The 18,156-nt window shown below is 42.1% G+C and overlaps 1 protein-coding gene across 1 annotated transcript in view; it reads left to right on the forward strand.

Annotated features, from left to right (window-relative positions):
* Positions 1-471: 471 nt before the first annotated feature.
* Positions 472-18,156, forward strand: part of LOC308090916 (threonine synthase-like 2) — a gene marked incomplete at its 5' end in the record, with an annotated part of 114,102 nt that continues 96,417 nt past the window's right edge. The window contains 2 exons of the mRNA XM_080436190.1: positions 472-487; positions 2,449-2,535. Of these exons, the coding sequence (XP_080292316.1) occupies positions 472-487; positions 2,449-2,535 (103 nt within the window). The remainder of the gene's footprint in view (positions 488-2,448; positions 2,536-18,156) is intronic.

Consider the following 18,156-nt stretch of genomic DNA (forward strand, 5'->3'; position numbering starts at 1 on the left):
GGAAATTGCATGCTGTGATCATGATTTGAGGCATTTTGTTCAAAACGGAGCACAAACTTTGGAAGCCATTTTTAGCCAATCAGGATGGAATATGAAAAATCTGAAAGATCCATTTTGTTTATTTACTATAGAGATACTGTGTACCGATTTGCGTGCTGTTTGGACAAAATCTGTAGGAGTAATGTCAAGAAATGTGTTTTAGAAAAAGCGGCCTCCTGGTGGCGCTATAACAGGCCCATGTGAAAAATAACAGGCCCATCAGAAAAGGTTCTGAATTGGCATCCAGGGAGTGTGTGTGCACAGTTTCGCTGCGATCAAGCCAACGGTGTCGGAGATTAGTTGTTCACAGACGGACACACACACACTCGGACACACGGACACAAACACACACGGACGGACGGACGGACAGGGTGCAAAACATACCATACTCTCTCACCATGCCTTTCGGCCTGGCGGAGACAATGATAGATCATGAAGCCTTTCGGAAGTGAGAAACTACACACACATACAGCATATCGTGGAATGTTGCCATAATTCACATGTTTCAGAATCATACGACCCGCTGGGTTGGAGGCTTTACAGAAACAGTCTTTTTCCGGAGTCCAGTGTGAGCGAGCGGTCAGACAGACACGTAGCCATGGAAGCTACGGGCACACTTGGTTCTCTGTGAGCCTCACAGAGTGTAGGAGTTGCATGGTTGGTCGTCCCGGGAGAGAGCTCCTCCACCGGCTTTAAGCTGTCGCCTGTTCTACCTGGGTATGCAGGCCGCCTTGTTGAGGAGCCGATAGAGTATTCTCGTGCCCGGGAGAGAGCATGGCCGGGTGTCCCCCCCCCCCCCCCGTCCTCTAGAGAGAGAGAGCGACATGGGGGCTGTGCTCGTCACCCCCCTGGTTGCTGAAGGGATGTTAAAGCAAGTAATTGTTTGGCAATTTGATCTGTGTGAAAAGGCTTACTTTTTGAAAGTAGTCTCATGCTTGTTAAATACCATAACCACTTGACAATCAATCAATCAATCAATCAATCAATCAAACAAACAAACACTAAAACCTATTAACTGTATATTTAGTTGACCGGAGTCCCCCAGGGCTATGTACCAGGTCCCCTTTTTTCCCCTCTACACTAAATGTGTTTGCCGAAAAGGCAGATCTACAAGCTGAAAGTTGTGAGCTTGTAGATCTGCTATTTCCACCACATGTTCTAACCAGAATAGTGACGCTAGGGTTCATGTGGTTAATGTCACCTCATCCTGGTACATACAAGGTACAAACTAAAAACTCACTGCAGAGTTTTATAGGAACAAAGAAAGAAGAGATGAGATTGAAATGGGAATTCTGTACTGTGTGTGATGATTTTATGATCTGTCTGTTGACCTGTCTGTTGACCTGTCAGTTGACCTGTCTGTCGATCTGTCTGTTGACCTGTCTGTTGACCTGTCTGTTGACCTGTCTGTCGATCTGTCTGTCGATCTGTCTGTCGATCTGTCTGTCGATCTGTCTGTCGACCTGTCTGTCGACCTGTCTGTCGATCTGTCTGTCGACCTGTCTATCGACCTGTCTGTCGATCTGTCTGTCGATCTGTCTGTTGACCTGTCTGTCGACCTGTCTGTTGACCTGTCTGTTGATCTGTCTGTCGACCTGTCTGTTGACCTGTCTGTCGATCTGTCTGTCGACCTGTCTGTCGATCTGTCTGTCGATCTGTCTGTCGATCTGTCTGTTGACCTGTCTGTTGATCTGTCTGTCGACCTGTCTGTCGACCTGTCTGTTGATCTGTCTGTCGACCTGTCTGTTGACCTGTCTGTTGATCTGTCTGTTGACCTGTCTGTTGATCTGTCTGTTGATCTGTCTGTCGACCTGTCTGTTGACCTGTCTGTTCACATGTATGTTGATCCTTCTGTTGATCCGTCTGTTGATCTGTCTGTTGATCTGTCTGTTGACCTGTCTGTTGATCTGTCTGTTGACCTGTCTGTTGGCCGAATGTTTTTGTCTGATGAACTTTTGGCCCATCAACAGTGTGTAAACGTTAAAGTATGTTTTGTCACATACAAAGTGTGTCAGGTCTGAGTTGTCTTTGCAGCTTTTGACCTTAGATTTAAAACTAAGTTTTGAAGCCTTTTTATCAGCCTTTCTTACAACCTTTTCGGCAACCTACGCTCCTCTAGAGTCTAGTTCAGCTGTATGGTCTCCTTCTCGTAACCACAAACGGTTCACATCCTGTTCATCTTGTGCCTTGACAGCAAGGGGCCACCAACAGGTTTCCTGCTCTGAAGCGCTTACAGTTGGAGCAGTTAGTGAGAAGCAGCAAGTAGCGCTGGGCAGAGTTGAGTTATGAATAATACACGTTCAGGGGTGGAGTGGAGGTCCGCCTCTCAGAGTTTGTTTTTACAAACGAGCCATGGAACGTGCATTGTAAATACATTATGCTTTAATGGTCTGTGACTGTGATACACAGATACACGCGCAAAACCTCGGACATTTGAAGGAATTTATAAAACCCCCCCGGACAGGCGGACAGGCACCCAAAAGAGGACATGTCCGGGTAAGAGGACGTATGGTCACCCTAAAATAAATGTATTTTCATGAATGATGGTGAATAATTTTCTTTTCTCAGTTTTAAGCATAGCGTTCGCATGGATCAGTTGTGATGTGATATTGTTATAGGAACGTTAAAATAATGGTTGGATTGCTTGGAAAATGCTGTACTTTTGAAAGACATTAGAATATATGTTGTTGTAATTAATTGAATACTTTAGGAGTTATACCAAAGCTCTAAATAATTCTGCTAAGCCGTTTGTAATGGAAGTTTGAAGACAGTAGAAGTGGCGATGTTTTTATGAATGTTAAAAATAATGATGGCTTGTCTGAAAAAACATTTACTGTTGGTAAACATTTAGAATACATATTGTTGTAATTAAATGAGGAATTTACAAGTTAAATAGAAGCAGGGAAATATGTAAGAAAAGGGAGTTTGAAAGGGAAGTTTGGACGGTTTGAGACACAACACAGCCATGGGTTTCGGAACGTGAAAATAATATTTGGCTGTGTTAAGAAATCCAGATACGGTTAAGAAAAATAGAACAAATGTTGCTAAAATTAAGTCAGTCATTTAGAAATTAGCTTGAAGTTTATAAATAATTTTGCTGGCCGTTTGTATAAGGGCAGGGTGTGGATGGTTCACACACACACACACACACACACACACACACACACACACACACACACACACACACACACACACACACACACACACACACACACACACACACACACACACACACACACACACACACACACACACACACACACACACACACACACACACACACACTTTCTGACGTGACAGTAAAGGCTAGCGTGTTATTGAAGCTAAAGGCGGTGTTGGCTATGTTGAATAAATCCTTGTGTGTTTGATATAAATACAACAAATGTTGTTGAAATTTAATGAGTAATTTACAAGTTAAAGAGAACCTGGAAATATGTCTGAAAAGTGGTTTTGTAATGGTCAGTTGTGAAGCACAATACAGTTATGGCTTTAGGAACGTTAAAGTACCGTTTGACTGTGTTTGAAAAATCCAGGTACGGTTGAGAAAAATAGAACAAATGCTGCTGTAATGAAGTCAGACATTTAGAAGTATATCTGAAGTTCAGAAAAATGTTTGCTGGATGCTGTTGCAAAGGCAGATTTGTCGTTTCTTGATACACATACATACACACAGAGACAAACACACATCACTGACACCACACACACATACAGCGCTGCACGCACGCACGCGCGCGCGCGCACACGCACGCACACACACACACACACACACACACACACACACACACACACACACACACACACACACACACACACACACACACACACACACACACACACACACACACACACACACACACACACACACACACTGGGGAGACTTTTACATTCACTCATGTGAGAGCAATCATTCTGGCAGAATCACATTATACAAAGAAGCTGTTGAATTTCCTACAAACTCTGATCATAATAAATATACATTTCAAGCAGAGCCAGGCCACAGAGGTGAATAGCAGTGTATTGGTGTTCTTAGCTCAGCTCCCAGGGTCTTTGAGTGAACACTTCACAGTTTTACTTGGTCTGCTCTTTTTTCCCTCTACACCTATACCTCTTTGACAAAAATAGCCGATCTACAAGCTCTCAACGCCTCGCAGCGCGAGGCGTTGAGAGCTTGTAGATCGGCTATTTTTGGATAAAGTTCTCCTCAGAAAAGGGATGCTAGGGTTCAAGTGGTTAAGGTAAAAGAAATCATCATCATTTCACACAAAGATTTGGCAGACCCCCTGTAGTAACTCTGAGGACCCCCTAGGGGTCCCGGCCCCCCTGTTGAAGACCCCTGGTCTAGAGAACAGCACTAGAGGAGAGGATGTGGTAACAGAGCAGGCTGTATGTCATGTTTACATGTGAAACCTTCAACCTGAACATAAGCCTGAGCCTGGCAAAGAACACCTGCCTCTCTGTAACCACCAGGGGCGTGCAGAGGGATTTGGAGAGGCAGGCGCTGGAATTTGTACACACACACACACACACACACACACACACACACACACACACACACACACACACACACACACACACACACACACACTGGCCCCCGCTATAGACATCCAGGTACTGTCACTTTTTGACATTTAATTCATGAAAAGTTGTGATTTCTATTTTTTTTATTATTAATTTTAGCTTTTTTACATCTTTTGAAATATATATATATATATTTTTTAAATGGAAGACACAAAAAAAGGGGTAATTTACCCATAAAAATGTGTCCACAACCCAAACATGGGTCCTGACCCACTGTTTGGGAAACAGTGGTCTAATGGGTCTGTGGTTGTGCTCTCTCTCTCATCAGTTATCCCAGGCCATGTGGACACAAACGGTGACAGATGAAGGCATTGTGAGCTCCATGAGGAGATGCTGGGAGGAGAACGGCTACTTGTTGTGTCCCCACACAGCGGTGGCAGTGTGGCATCACTACCACTGTCCCCACGACCCTGCAATTCACAGGTGAAAGGTCATCACATTGTTTTTAATGCAGCAACAGGCACAAAGTATGGAGTACCCAAACCCTGTCTGACGGTCATTGTGCATGACTCACCAGACCATTTGTTCCTAATCTGGTGGTGGGCCCATTCTTGCTAAATGGGCCCCTCCTGCAAATAAACCAATCACAGTCAACTGGAATGTCATAATAACATCTGATTGAAATATTGATCACGTGACTCCAGAGATAATGTGTCCCAATTTGAGTTTTGGACAAAGTCTGTAGGAGCTTTAGCAAAGAGTGTGTTTTGAAGAAAACACAAATTGGTGGAAATTCTTGTCAGGTGTAAATGGCCGTGGCCTAAATGGGGAGTTGCATCATGATCCAAGGAATCCAGGGGGAAAAAATGATGGATTCATTAGCCTATTCACCTTATTCCTGGCTTTCTCCACTGCGTCACCATTGCCTCTTACATTGAGTTTTTCTCTGTATGCTGCTTCATTCAATATCTTTCCTAGTAGGCTACTGCAGGTGTAATGCAGGTAATCAGTGTGTTGCCAGATTTTGCAAAAGAAAAAGCGGCCAGGTCTATGAAAACAAGCCCAAAAGAAGCAACTAGCCTAACTTTACATTGACTATTAGACAATAGCAGATCAACAAGCTCACAGTGTGTCACATCACGACACGTTGTGAGCTTGTAGAATATTTTTGGACACATTTTAACAACACACATCTTGTATGGGGGTCCCTGGCACCACATATTTTCAGATGGGGGTCTGCAACTCTGCGGACAAATACTTATTAATCTGGGGGTCCTTGACATGAAAAAATCACACCCAGTGTGAAGTGGGCGGTGTCTTGCTAGCTAATCACAATACTGAATGGAGTCAACCAATCATGTACAAAAGATAAATACATTTATTGAAACACTCTTTATGATGGACGAAACCATAACTTGAAAAAAAACAAATTATGTTTTTTTTCAAGTTATGGTTTCTTATATAGGTTTATGCACATGTGTCATGTGACACTGGCCAATCACAGTCCTGAATAGATTGTGATTGGCCAATCACGGTGCAGGATAATTGTACAAATTTCCAAACCTCACTTATAGGGGCGGTTTCACAGCGCAGGATATTTGTACATTTTTCCAAACCTCACTTATAGGGGCGGTTTCACCGCCCAAAAATGGGGGAGCCACTGGTTTAAAAGACATTAGAAAGCAAGCCCAATTAAGCAACTACACTTTTTTTAAAAAGCCCCAAATTGCTTAATGTAAGCAGACATGGCAACACTGGTAAACGGGAAACTCATTGATATGGGGCTCCCCACCTCCCCTACTCCCCTACCTGGCCACGCCCACAGTGGGCATGGAATAAGGTGAATAATTCAAGAGTTATAGCCCAAGAGGTTCTTCCATGGCCTACTGAGAGTGTGTGTGCAAAGTTTGACGCTGATTTGTTCAGCGGTGCTTCAGATTTGCTGTTCACAGACACACAGACAGCATGACCATTCCGGCCTGGAGGAGATAAATATTGATGCCAGGTTGAAAGTGGCCACTTTAACCTTTTCCCCAAATCAGTTATTTTATTCAAATCGATTATACCTTATTATCCATTACATTACAATCAGTTTGATTAACTGCTGCACCCCTAGTCTGTAATCCTCCTATAATTCCACAAACCTCTGAGCCCAAACCTCTGAGGCCAAACATTGTTCTGCCCGGTTCTTCTCCTCAGTGCCTGGAGCTATTGATCTCAAATTGCACACAGCCATTGACCATTACCGTGTGCATGGGACTGCGAAGCCCGTTTTTCGATATCACTAAATCTCAGCTGTTTATTCGCATTTTTATGTCAAAGAATGTCGCCATGCTTACGGTGGCTGCTCAAACTGCGCGTGCGTCGCATCTACAGCCCCACTGCGTTACACTGTTGCACACACAGAACACTCGCCCCGTGTATGCGCGAACACGCACGTGCGCATGCACGTTGGGGAGGCACGTGTCAGAATTATTTGTGTTCGTGCGACGGCCGTGTGTGTGTGTGTTCGTGACGGGGGACAGCTCTGGCCGCATGAGGATATACATGTGTGTGTGCGCCTCAAGCGCACAAACACCGTGCTTAAACTTAGAAGGACTTTCATTTACGCACGTGTACACAGAAAACATTCTTACGGATCTGTGTATGTGTGTGTGTGTGTCTGTGTCTCTGTGTTTGCGACGGGACCCGGGGGGTCCGCAACGGGACTCACGGGGGGAGGGGGAGGGCAACAGGACGCGCGGGGGTGGACGCGCGCCAGGACGCGCAGTAACCCCACGTTTGCTACTTTCGCCTGCACACTTCACCGGGTATGGTCTAGTTAGTTATAATTAGTTAAGCATGTTTTCTTCCAGGTGCTACGTAGCTACAGCCTCTCCCGCCAAGTTCCAGGCGGCAGTGGAGAGGGCGGGGTTGACCTTTGACCCACCGGAGTCGGTGAAGGCGTTGGACCAGATGGCCACCCGCTGCCAGAACCTGGAGAGAAGTCTGGACTGGAAGACTGACTGGGAGAACCGCCTGAGAGAATGCATCCAGTCTATATACACATCTAGACAACCCAGACTTACCACAAACACTTGATTCATGTTATTGACAATACGTTGTTTAAATTCAGAATGGTCGATTATATCACTGTTTCTCAACATCGGGTCTGTGGACCACCAGTGGTCCAAATGGACCCTTCATCCATTTTTCAACCTTATCTTCATATATTTGGTCCTCTCTAATACTCATTATAAAATGGCACAATTTCTGTATACTCACTCTGCGCGTCTCATTAGTGGGCTGTAGACAGTTCAGAAACCTGCCTACCAATGACATCATCGTTGATGGGGATTCTAAGCTAATAGAAACTACACCATTTATCTTCCTGGAAAGTTAGCATGCTGAAATAGAAGCCATTTTCCTTACATTATTATTATTTTATTTTAAAAAAAATCTTGTTTGAAATGACCAAACCTGTCTACCGATGATACTGGTAGGCAGGACTGTCCACAGTCTTACTCTGAGACACAGACTGATTGGACAGAAATCTTATCAGTGGACCAGTTATATGAAGATAGGTTGAAAATGGGTGAAGTGGTCCTTTAATTCAGAATGGTTGATTTTTACTCAATGATCCCAGTTTTGTCTGTTATGCAATTTCTAAATGTGATGAAGGCTTTCATGGCCTTCCTACTGTGTGTGTGTGTGTGTGTGTGTGTGTGTGTGTGTGTGTGTCACTTTATTTTTTGACACATGTTGACTTATGTGCTGTACAATGAAGACAAGTCAAATCAGATGAATGTACAAATGAATAAATATCTCATATTTCATCAGTATGATGAACCCAACTGATATTGGTGACTCCATGACCTGTTATCTTGCTCAGCTTCCCTCAGGTAGAATGTGGCAATGCTTTTAGTAATCTGTACTTTTGGACTGATCAGCACTAAATGTCTTCTGTACACTGCCAGTAGGCCAAGGATTTACCTATCTCATCTTTTCATGTTTTACAAGACATCAAGCTTTGGCCTACTAGCATTTGTGCACAAGATATTATGTGGACGATTGGGCTCGATCACATCCACTGATGCTGTGGGCCTCAGTAAACTGAATAATATGACAGTATCACAGGCTGTATCAATTATTTTCGCAGTGATTATTCTATAAAACACTTTTTCAATCATTGCCTGCCAATAACGCATATATGCGTTCTTTAGAATCCATCACTTGCCCGCCAATAACGCATATATGCGTTCTTTAGAATCCATCACTTGCCCGCCAATAACGCAAATATGCGTTTTTAGATATTTTTTTTCCAAAGACCAAGGAGATATGATTTTTTGAAGATCTAGACTCCTATCCACTTCCTTGTTAACTTAAAACTTTAAAATCCTGTATCTCGGCTCCTGAGTACTTTTTGTTTTTTCAATGAAAAATCTCTGTTAGACAACTGCAAAAAAATCTGAAATAATTCTGGCAGTCAATCGTTGAATAATCGAAAAGCATTTTTTTTCTTGGAGATTTTGTTTTCTTTTGTATTCATTAATCGACACGTAAAGTTTAATTTCGTATTTTTTTAATCAACTAAATTCATTAGTCTGATTAACCACTTAAGCCCTATATTATACCTTGCACAGCGATGTCACGCCAAAATAGCCGATATACAAGCTCACATTGCATCGCAATGCATTGTGAGCTTGTAGAGCTTGTGAGTTTTTACCGATTCTCAATTATTTCTTATAATCAATTAAACCAATTAGTTCAATTAACTGTTGCACCCCCACTGTGTATCACATCCACTGTGGGCTTCTTTCTGTAAAGTGAATAACATGATGGTATATCTTACAGTAAAGTCAATAAAGTGATAGCAGATCTTACAGTAACATGACATGACAGTGTATCTTAATGTGAAAGTATCACATCCACGTATGCTCTGGGTTGAATAGAATAGTTCAATTGCACAATTTGTGTTGAAATCTAAAGTTTTCAAATAATTGTACTGGTGTAAAATGTAAAATATTTGTCTCCGAGAAGTACCTAAAAAAAGTACTCAAGTACAGTACTGGAGTAAATGCACTTCCACCACAGAGATTAACATCTATTCTAATTAAAGAGTTCCTCTCTGTGAAACTGCTCACTGTCAGGTGAAAAAAAAGCGGTCTTGACGTCATGCGTAGGAGGAGATGTGGTTTGTCTCTGCAGGCTGATAACAAAAAAACAACAACCTTGAAGTATGATTTGGTGACGTTGACATTTTTTTAATCCACTGCACACCACCTGCTTTGACTGACCTACTGGATCCTCAGTAAAATACATTTAGTTAAAATACAATAAACTCTTACAGATTAGATTTCAAAAGGTACATGTAATGTAACGTGTGATTTTTTTTAACCTTTATTTAACCAGTAAAATCACATTGAGACCATTGTCTCTTTTACGAGACAATTCCTCCATCATGATGAAGACAGCCAGATGTTTCCTGTTGTAAACCAGTGAGGATCATCCACTGTGTGTGGAGCCTACTGATGGATTCTAGCCTTGGGACCCAAACTTTAATTAGAAAATTATCACCAACGTCACCAAATCTGACTTCAAGGTTGTTTTTTGTTTTTTTTAAGTTGGCAGCCTGCACAGACAAACCACATCTCCTCCTACGCATGAAGTCAAGACTTCCTTTTCTTACCTGACAGTGAGCAGTTTCACAGAGAGGACCTCTCTAATTATAGCTGCTAATTTCTGGGGTGGAAAGTAACTAAGTGTATACACTCAAGTAATGTACTCATATTTCAATACTTTCTACTCCACTAACATCTCAGAAGCAAATATTTTACATTTTACACCACTACAATTATTTTAAAATTTTAGTTAAAAGTAACTCTGCAGCTTTCAACACAAAACGTACAAACGTACAATTAATGTAAGATATACTGTCATATTATTCACTTTACTGTGAGATATACCATCATGTTATTTACTTTACAGAAGCCCACAGTGGATGTGATACTTAGGGGTGCAACAGTTAATTGAACTAATCGATTTAACTGATTATAAGAAATAATCGAGAATTGATAACATTTTTTTTTTCAAAAATAGCCAATCTACAAGCTCACAATGCATCACACCGCTGTTTATAGGTTGTTATATTTAGGTGTATCAATACATGCAGTGATAGTAATCAACAGTATTGTCAATGCTCACATTTGTGTCTTTACCACACTGTGTGTGTGTGTGTGTGTGTGTGTGTGTGTGTGTGTGTGTGTGTGTGTGTGTGTGTGTGTGTGTGTGTGTGTGTGTGTGTGTGTGTGTGTGTGTGTGTGTGTGTGTGTGTGTGTGTCTGCATGCATGTTCATGCAGCAGCCCCTCAGGACCCCCATCTGAAAAGGTTTTGTGCCCAGGGACCCCAAGAAGCAAAGATTTGAGTGAAAAATGTGTGTTTCAAAAAATATATATATTTAAGATATGCATATTTTCAATATTTTTCAAAAATAGCAGATCTACAAGCTCATAGCGCGGCACTCGGTGACGCACTATGAGCTTGTAGATCTGCTATTTTTGAATAGCCAAAGCTAAGTGGTTAAAATGATCGTGACACTCTGTTAACCAATTTAGCTGGGGACCCCCTGGTACCCTCCCAAGGACCACTGGTGGTCCCTGGACATGCTGGTGAACTTCTATACTGCCATCATGGAGTCCATCGTCACCTTCGCCATCATCATCTGGTTCCCCGCTGCAGCGGCCAAGGACAAGGCCAAGCTGCAGCGGGTGATACGCTGGGCGGAGAGGGTGATTGGCTGCCCTTTGCCCCCCCTGGAGGCCCTGTTTAAAAGTAGGGCTTTGGGGAGGGCCAGGAAGATCATGGCTGACCCCACACACCCAAGGCCATGGTCTCTTTGCCCCGCTCCCCTCAGGCAGGAGGTTGTGGTCCCTAAAGACTGTGAAGGCACGACACTCACACAGCTTTTTCCCCACGGCCATCCGGCTACTGAATGCTGCTGCCCCCCCCCCCCCCCCCTGAGCTGACCTGACCTCAGAGAGCTATATGGACTGTCCTAACTGAACACTTGATCTTTTTGGCACCTTTGGCACTTCTGATATTTATTTGTATTTATTATTTGTTGTTTGCACTATGATGTGGTTTGCACTGTCTTGTCCTGTCTTGCACCAGTCCTGTTGTAAACTGCGCTCCACTGCATCAAACCAAATTCCTATAACATGTCTACATGTCATGGCAATAAAGTCTTCTGATTCTGATTCTGATTCTGATTCTGGACCCCTGGTTGAGAAGCACTGGTATAGATGGTCTAGAGTAGCAAGTGACTTACAGAAGACTTTGGCAGCTATGACCCATGTTTAGTAAGTGTTTAAATAAATAAATAATAATAAATGCACACGCACGCATGCACAAACACACACCATTTTTAAAACTATATTTTTATAGTTATAGTTATAGTGCTTGGTGTGAACGGCCCTTAACTCTCTGCTCTATGCTACAAAAAAGGTCAAAGGTGGAAAAGTACAGAAACAATATTGCCCATATTTTCTGTCTTTATATACTATTTAATACATCATTTATTTATTAAAAACCAGCAGTCACATCATGTGATAAACGTTCATTCAACACATCCTCCGTCGTTTTGATGCATACGTGTTCCTCTGTGTGTGTGTGTGTGTGTGTGTGTGTGTGTGTGTGTGTGTGTGTGTGTGTGTGTCTGTGTCTTCATGGTGCAGCCCCACAGAGCTCACACTCACTATGCAGGGCAGGAGGAGCTTTAGCTTCTTGTCAACTAGGAAGGTGTGAATTTGCATAAAAACCACATGATGATGAAGAGATATGATGAGCTGATGTGTCACTAATAAACACACAGACGACAGCGAGTGTTGATCAGAATCACAACCAGAATCAATCGGTGCAGATCGGTGAAGTTCCAGTTGAGTGAATCCAGACATGGAAAAAACAGGGATACTGTTCCTTCTGCTTTGGAGCTCAGGTAAACACTCTGTTTTAATGACACTTGTTGCTTGATGTGGAACCTTGTGAAAAGACACTGAGGCACAAAGATAAGAAAACCATGACGCATTAGTACAGCTAAGAGAACCATGACGCTTAAACACATTAGTACTGCTGGATGCTTTACTGCACGTAAACATGCACTGTGTGTGTGTGTGTGTGTGCGTGTGTGTGTGTGTGTGTGTGTGTGTGTGTGTGTGTGTGTGTGTGTGTGTGTGTGTGTGTGTGTGTGTGTGTGTGTGTGTGTGTGTGTGTGTGTGTGTGTGTGTGCGTGCGTGCGTGCGTGTGTGTGTGTGTGTGTGTGTGCTTATATGTCGTATACACCTTAACTACTCTGCTATCAACACCTCCTAAACTTCCTTTGTTGCTCTTTTTATGAGAAGCACTTTGAGCTGCATTTCATGAAAGGTGCTATACAAATAATATTATATATTGTTATAATAGTATTATTATGTCATTTACATTATTTTATGAATTTATTGTATTCATCTGTTTATACAATAATATAATATATCCAGTATTTAATATATTTACATTGTGCCATCATGCCCGTCATGGCAGATGGGTGTGTGTGTGTGTGTGTGTGTGTGTGTGTGTGTGTGTGTGTGTGTGTGTGTGTGTGTGTGTGTGTGTGTGTGTGCGTGCGTGCGTGCGTGCGTGCGCGCGCGGGCTGTGTGTGTGTGTGTGTGTGTGTGTGTGTGTGTGTGTGTGTGTGTGTGTGTGTGTGTGTGTGTGTGTGTGTGTGTGTGTGTGTGTGTATTCATTGGCGTGTACAGATGTATATTGTGTGAATTATGCTCAGTGTAACAGCTACGTATGTACAGTTCATATTGTCATCATCATGAACACCATGGAAGCTGTTTGTTTTGACTTTTTGTATAGTTTTGTTGTGATTACAGTGTGTAACCAACATCTGAAGTGAACTGAGCTCCTGACCTCTGGGTAGTTGAGTATAGTAGCATTCTTTTGTTATTTAGCAAGCTGCTAGTAGGTGTACCCTAAGTGCTTTTCTATTAGTATTGTATTATTAGCTTGTGTGGTAGTCTGTAGTTTATAGTTGTATTGTTGTTGTGCTTCAAGCAGTAGGCTATTGGCACTCTGTAGTAGTAGAAGTAGTTTCACCCTGTATAGACCACTTGATTGCCTTGTGAAGTGTGTCGTTTGGCCAGCACTCCTGGCAGACGATTAGCAATCAGTTGAAGTGTCCTTATACCACCAGCTGAAAGCGGCGGCCAGCAAACGAAGGCCAGGCGAACAAAGGCGACAGTCAATGAACGATAAGCTGTATCATTGATTAGTGACATATATAGTAGTGTGATAGATATAGTAGTGTATAGTAGTGTATATGTTTAGTGATCTACAATGCGTTTTCTTCCTATTCCTGTCCTCTCTTCTTCCTGGTGGTCGCACAAACACTGGGTTACACCCAGATGTCGCGACACAACTAATCTCATCTGTTGTTAACTAGTTGTACGAACGCTTGTTTTCTATTGTTGGATTGTTTATTGGATCTTGTTTAGTCGATACACTTATTTGGTTTAGCTCATGCTCATTTGATTTAGCTATTTTGTCTCATCTGTTTAAGGAAATAGGTAGCTGATATATTGCACTTTTACCTTAGCGCTAGGTATACTCTTGGTTGCTTGTTTTTGCAGAAAATGCACTAAAGACTTCTGGTGATTAGTAGTTTTCGTTACCTACCTATGTTGAATACACTTATTGTAAGTCGCTTTGGATAAAAGCGTCTGCTAAATGACTGTAATGTAATGTAATGTAATGTGATGCTCATGGTTGAAACTAGGTCTCTACAGTGTGTGAATAGGCTGGGTGTGGCTGTGATCAGTCATCTATTGACTATGGTTGTATTTTCTATAATATTTTGTATATAGTATAATTTTCATTGCCCTGTAATCTGTATTCTTAAACTGCTGTACTGTCCTTGGCAACTGAGTGTTATCGTTGCTGTCGGGTGGACACCTCGTATGTCCAAAACTTTCATTATTGTTTTTTTTAAATAATTTAAAATAGTGCAAATAGCCGATCTTTCGAGGTGAGCTTATAGATCTGCTATTATCCCTACTTGTGTGCGTCACTTGTATAATGAAGTTGTATAATGAATTAATTTTTATTGAAAAATGGAGATAGTCTGCCGACAGCAATGTGATCTTATTTTTATTATTCAAAAATAATACAAAATATAAAAAAATGTAATATGCCTGTCCGTCTATAAAATGGTGTATTTATACAGCACCTTTTATCCAAAGCACTTTACAATGTGCAAAGTTCAAAAAATGTTTTGCAAATTATGCCAATGAGGAAAGGTTGCATGGCTGAACCATGGTAATAGATGTATTTCTGGACATCATAAACATGGACTCAGACTCATCACCTCTCTAAGTTAAGTAGAAGCATTTCTTCCGGTTTTGGCCAATAATTAGCTAATTATGCAAATTAAGCAAACTAAAGCAACAGAAAAAACATCTTTATTTGACTTTCTAGGAAGCCCAATAATCGGATTATACCACTCAACAAAAATGTGCAAGGGGAAATTACAGCCACCATAATGTTATGGCCAGGGAGTCATTTGTACTAAAACGTAATAGTTGGAATGGATTCAGCACCCCCCAAAACTCCTAATAAGATTAATAAGATATCCCACACACAAGCTCATATTGGCCAATTAGTAACTTGGATTGGCTCCCACACAGTTTCCTTGAGGAGTTGGGTTGGAACTAATTGAGAGGTGTTAGTAGATACGTTTATGAACACATTGGTGAAGCAAGCTATTGGTAAGCATTTATTTAAAAAACAATAAAATAAGGCTAACTTTCCCTTAACTAAGTGAAAACAGGGAATTTAAAGAGGAATAGACAGCAAACGATGTGTTTTTCTGATAAAGGCCAAAGTGTATTCATCCTGGAAGCAGGAGTAGGAGTTGGTCGGTGCGTGTGTGCATGCGTGCGTGCGTGTGTATACAGTATGTGTGTATTCATTGGCGTGTACAGATGTATATTGTGTGAATTATGCTCAGTGTGACAGCTACGTATGTAGAGTTCATATTGTCATCATCATGAACACCATGGAAGCTGTTTGTTTTGACTTTTTGTATAGTTTTTTTTGTGATGCTCATGGTTGAAACCAGGTCTCTACAGTGTGTGAGTTTAAATTACAGCGCTGCTTCTCAAAGGTTTTTATTTCAAGGACCCCCATAACTGTGAGAGTGTACAAATGGAACCAAGCGGACACGTTTGGCTATAGGCTGGATGTGGCTGTGATCACTCATCTATCAAAAATATATACGTTTGTCAGTGAGACTTTCAGTCTTTACTTTCACGTCACGTGTGACAGTGAGTAGAGGCAGGGCAGATAAAGGTTGTTTTTCCAGTGGATTCTTGACACTCCAGATTACAATTACCAGGACACAGACCCCCACAACTATGAGAGTGTACAAATGGCTCCACATTTGGTGCCATTTGTACAATGTTAGAGTTGTATGTTTTACAATTAAACACGTACAACTTGGGTGAAAACTCAATGACAATTTAAATAAACACATTGGCCCTCATTTATCAACACGGTGTAGACCAAATAATGGGCGTACAGCGAGATCACCGCAACTTTCAGCATTTATCAATGTATCATGACTTTGACTTTAGCCAGCGTGAACATGTTTGTTACTTTTTTTGGGGGGGTTTGTTACTTTAATTCGGTTAATTCTGTTAATTCCTTACAACATATGTAGGCCTATTCCATGAAGTGTAGTCGGAGGTTTTTTCTTTTTCTTTATTCTTCATCCCAAAAGTGGGGGGGATATCCCCCCCAACGCATCGCATCGCATCACCATGCGTTGCGAGCTTGTAGATCTGCTATTTTCAAAATATACAAGTTCTTATGTAAGAGCATTTTCGGGAGTCTGGGTTAAATAAATTAATATACATATATATATAAACATATTCCATTCATGGCGATGTGATTGGTGTCACAATCTGTCATTCATCTAGGCTGCTAGCCTACTTGACAAAGATTGTACCGTTACGCAGTTGGGCTTGCAAGTAGGTGTGTGTGTGTGTGTGTGTGTGTGTGTGTGTGTGTGTGTGTGTGTGTGTGTGTGTGTGTGTGTGTGTGTGTGTGTGTGTGTGTGTGTGTGTGTGTGTGTGTGTGTGTGTGTGTGTGTGTGTGTCTGTGTGTGTGTGTGTGTAGGGCACAGGCTACCCCGTGACAGGGCAAAAACTAAATTTAAAGGTCTGGTGAAATGAAAAATAAGTTTTTCAGACTTTTAGAGCATGTACATTTTTGTGTATTTTTATATCAAAAGTCCCTAAAAAGCCAATATTCATTATTTCCTGTGAACGAAAACGTGCTGCGTGATGACATAGATTTTTTGCTGTGTGATTCCCATAGATGCATCATCATGATCCAAACACAGCTGATTTTAATTACAGAACTACTCCGTTTTGAATCTCATTCAAGATGACGTCCATACGCTGTATTACTCATTGTAAACTTAATCAGCACACTAAAATATGTATCTGAAAACATTTTAGGTTAGAAATAAGCACTTTGGTGACAAACATTCTGCACAGTGGCCGTCTCTCTCTCCCTTGGCCAGCGTGCGCCTGCAGGCTACAAACACTAGCACTGTGCACCGTGTGAGTGAGGTTCCACCGTGCCATAGCCTGAAGGGATGGAACCTTCTGATTAGTTGCGAGGCCGTTTCAGACTGAAACTTCAAAATAAAATGACCAAATTTTCATTTCACTGGACCTTTAAAGCCTTTGACCGTCCGGCCTGGCAGAGATAACTATAAAGGTTGTTGAGGCCCTATACTTAGTCGACCCGATTCCCAAGGGCTAAATGTCTGCCAAAAATAGCCGATCTGCAAACTCACTCATCGTGTGGTTTTGGTGTAAATTCACAACTTTTTGTTGACAGGAAGCTAAAGCTCCTCATGCCCTACATAGAGTGTGAGCTCTGTGGGGCTGCAGTATGAAGAGACACACACACACACACACACACACACACACACACACACACACACACACACACACACACACACACACACACACACACGCACACGCACACACACACACACACACACACACACACACACACACACACACACACACACACACACACACACACACACACTGTCACGACTATGATCGTATTTTTGTCACATTTTGGGTTATGATTTGGTTCTAGTGTTGAATGGTGTGGTGTGCCAGGCAGAGGTTAGACTATGAGTGTGTGTGTGTGTGTGTGTGTGTGTGTGTGTGTGTGTGTGTGTGTGTGTGTGTGTGTGTGTGTGTGTGTGTGTGTGTGTGTGTGTGTGTGTGTGTGTGTGTGTGTGTGTGTGTGTGTGTGTGTGTGTGTGTGCGCGTGCACGTGTTGTTTGCTCCACTTGCAACCTGGCATCCCTACTTTAGGAAGGTTCAGCAGCAGGGGTAATGATAGATTCATCTTCCCCGCACGGACAGCAAATAGACTCAGACAGTCCTTTGTGCAGCTAGCTATGAAGATGTATAACGAGGCACAGGATGGTCGCTCAGCTCGCTCAGTGGACTAATGGCTCAGAAACAAGCAGTTCAACAAGCACTGCTGAGGGT

This window comes from Gymnoscopelus braueri (assembly GCF_963280865.1).
Source record: "Gymnoscopelus braueri genome assembly, chromosome: 8".
NCBI lineage: Eukaryota > Metazoa > Chordata > Actinopteri > Myctophiformes > Myctophidae > Gymnoscopelus > Gymnoscopelus braueri.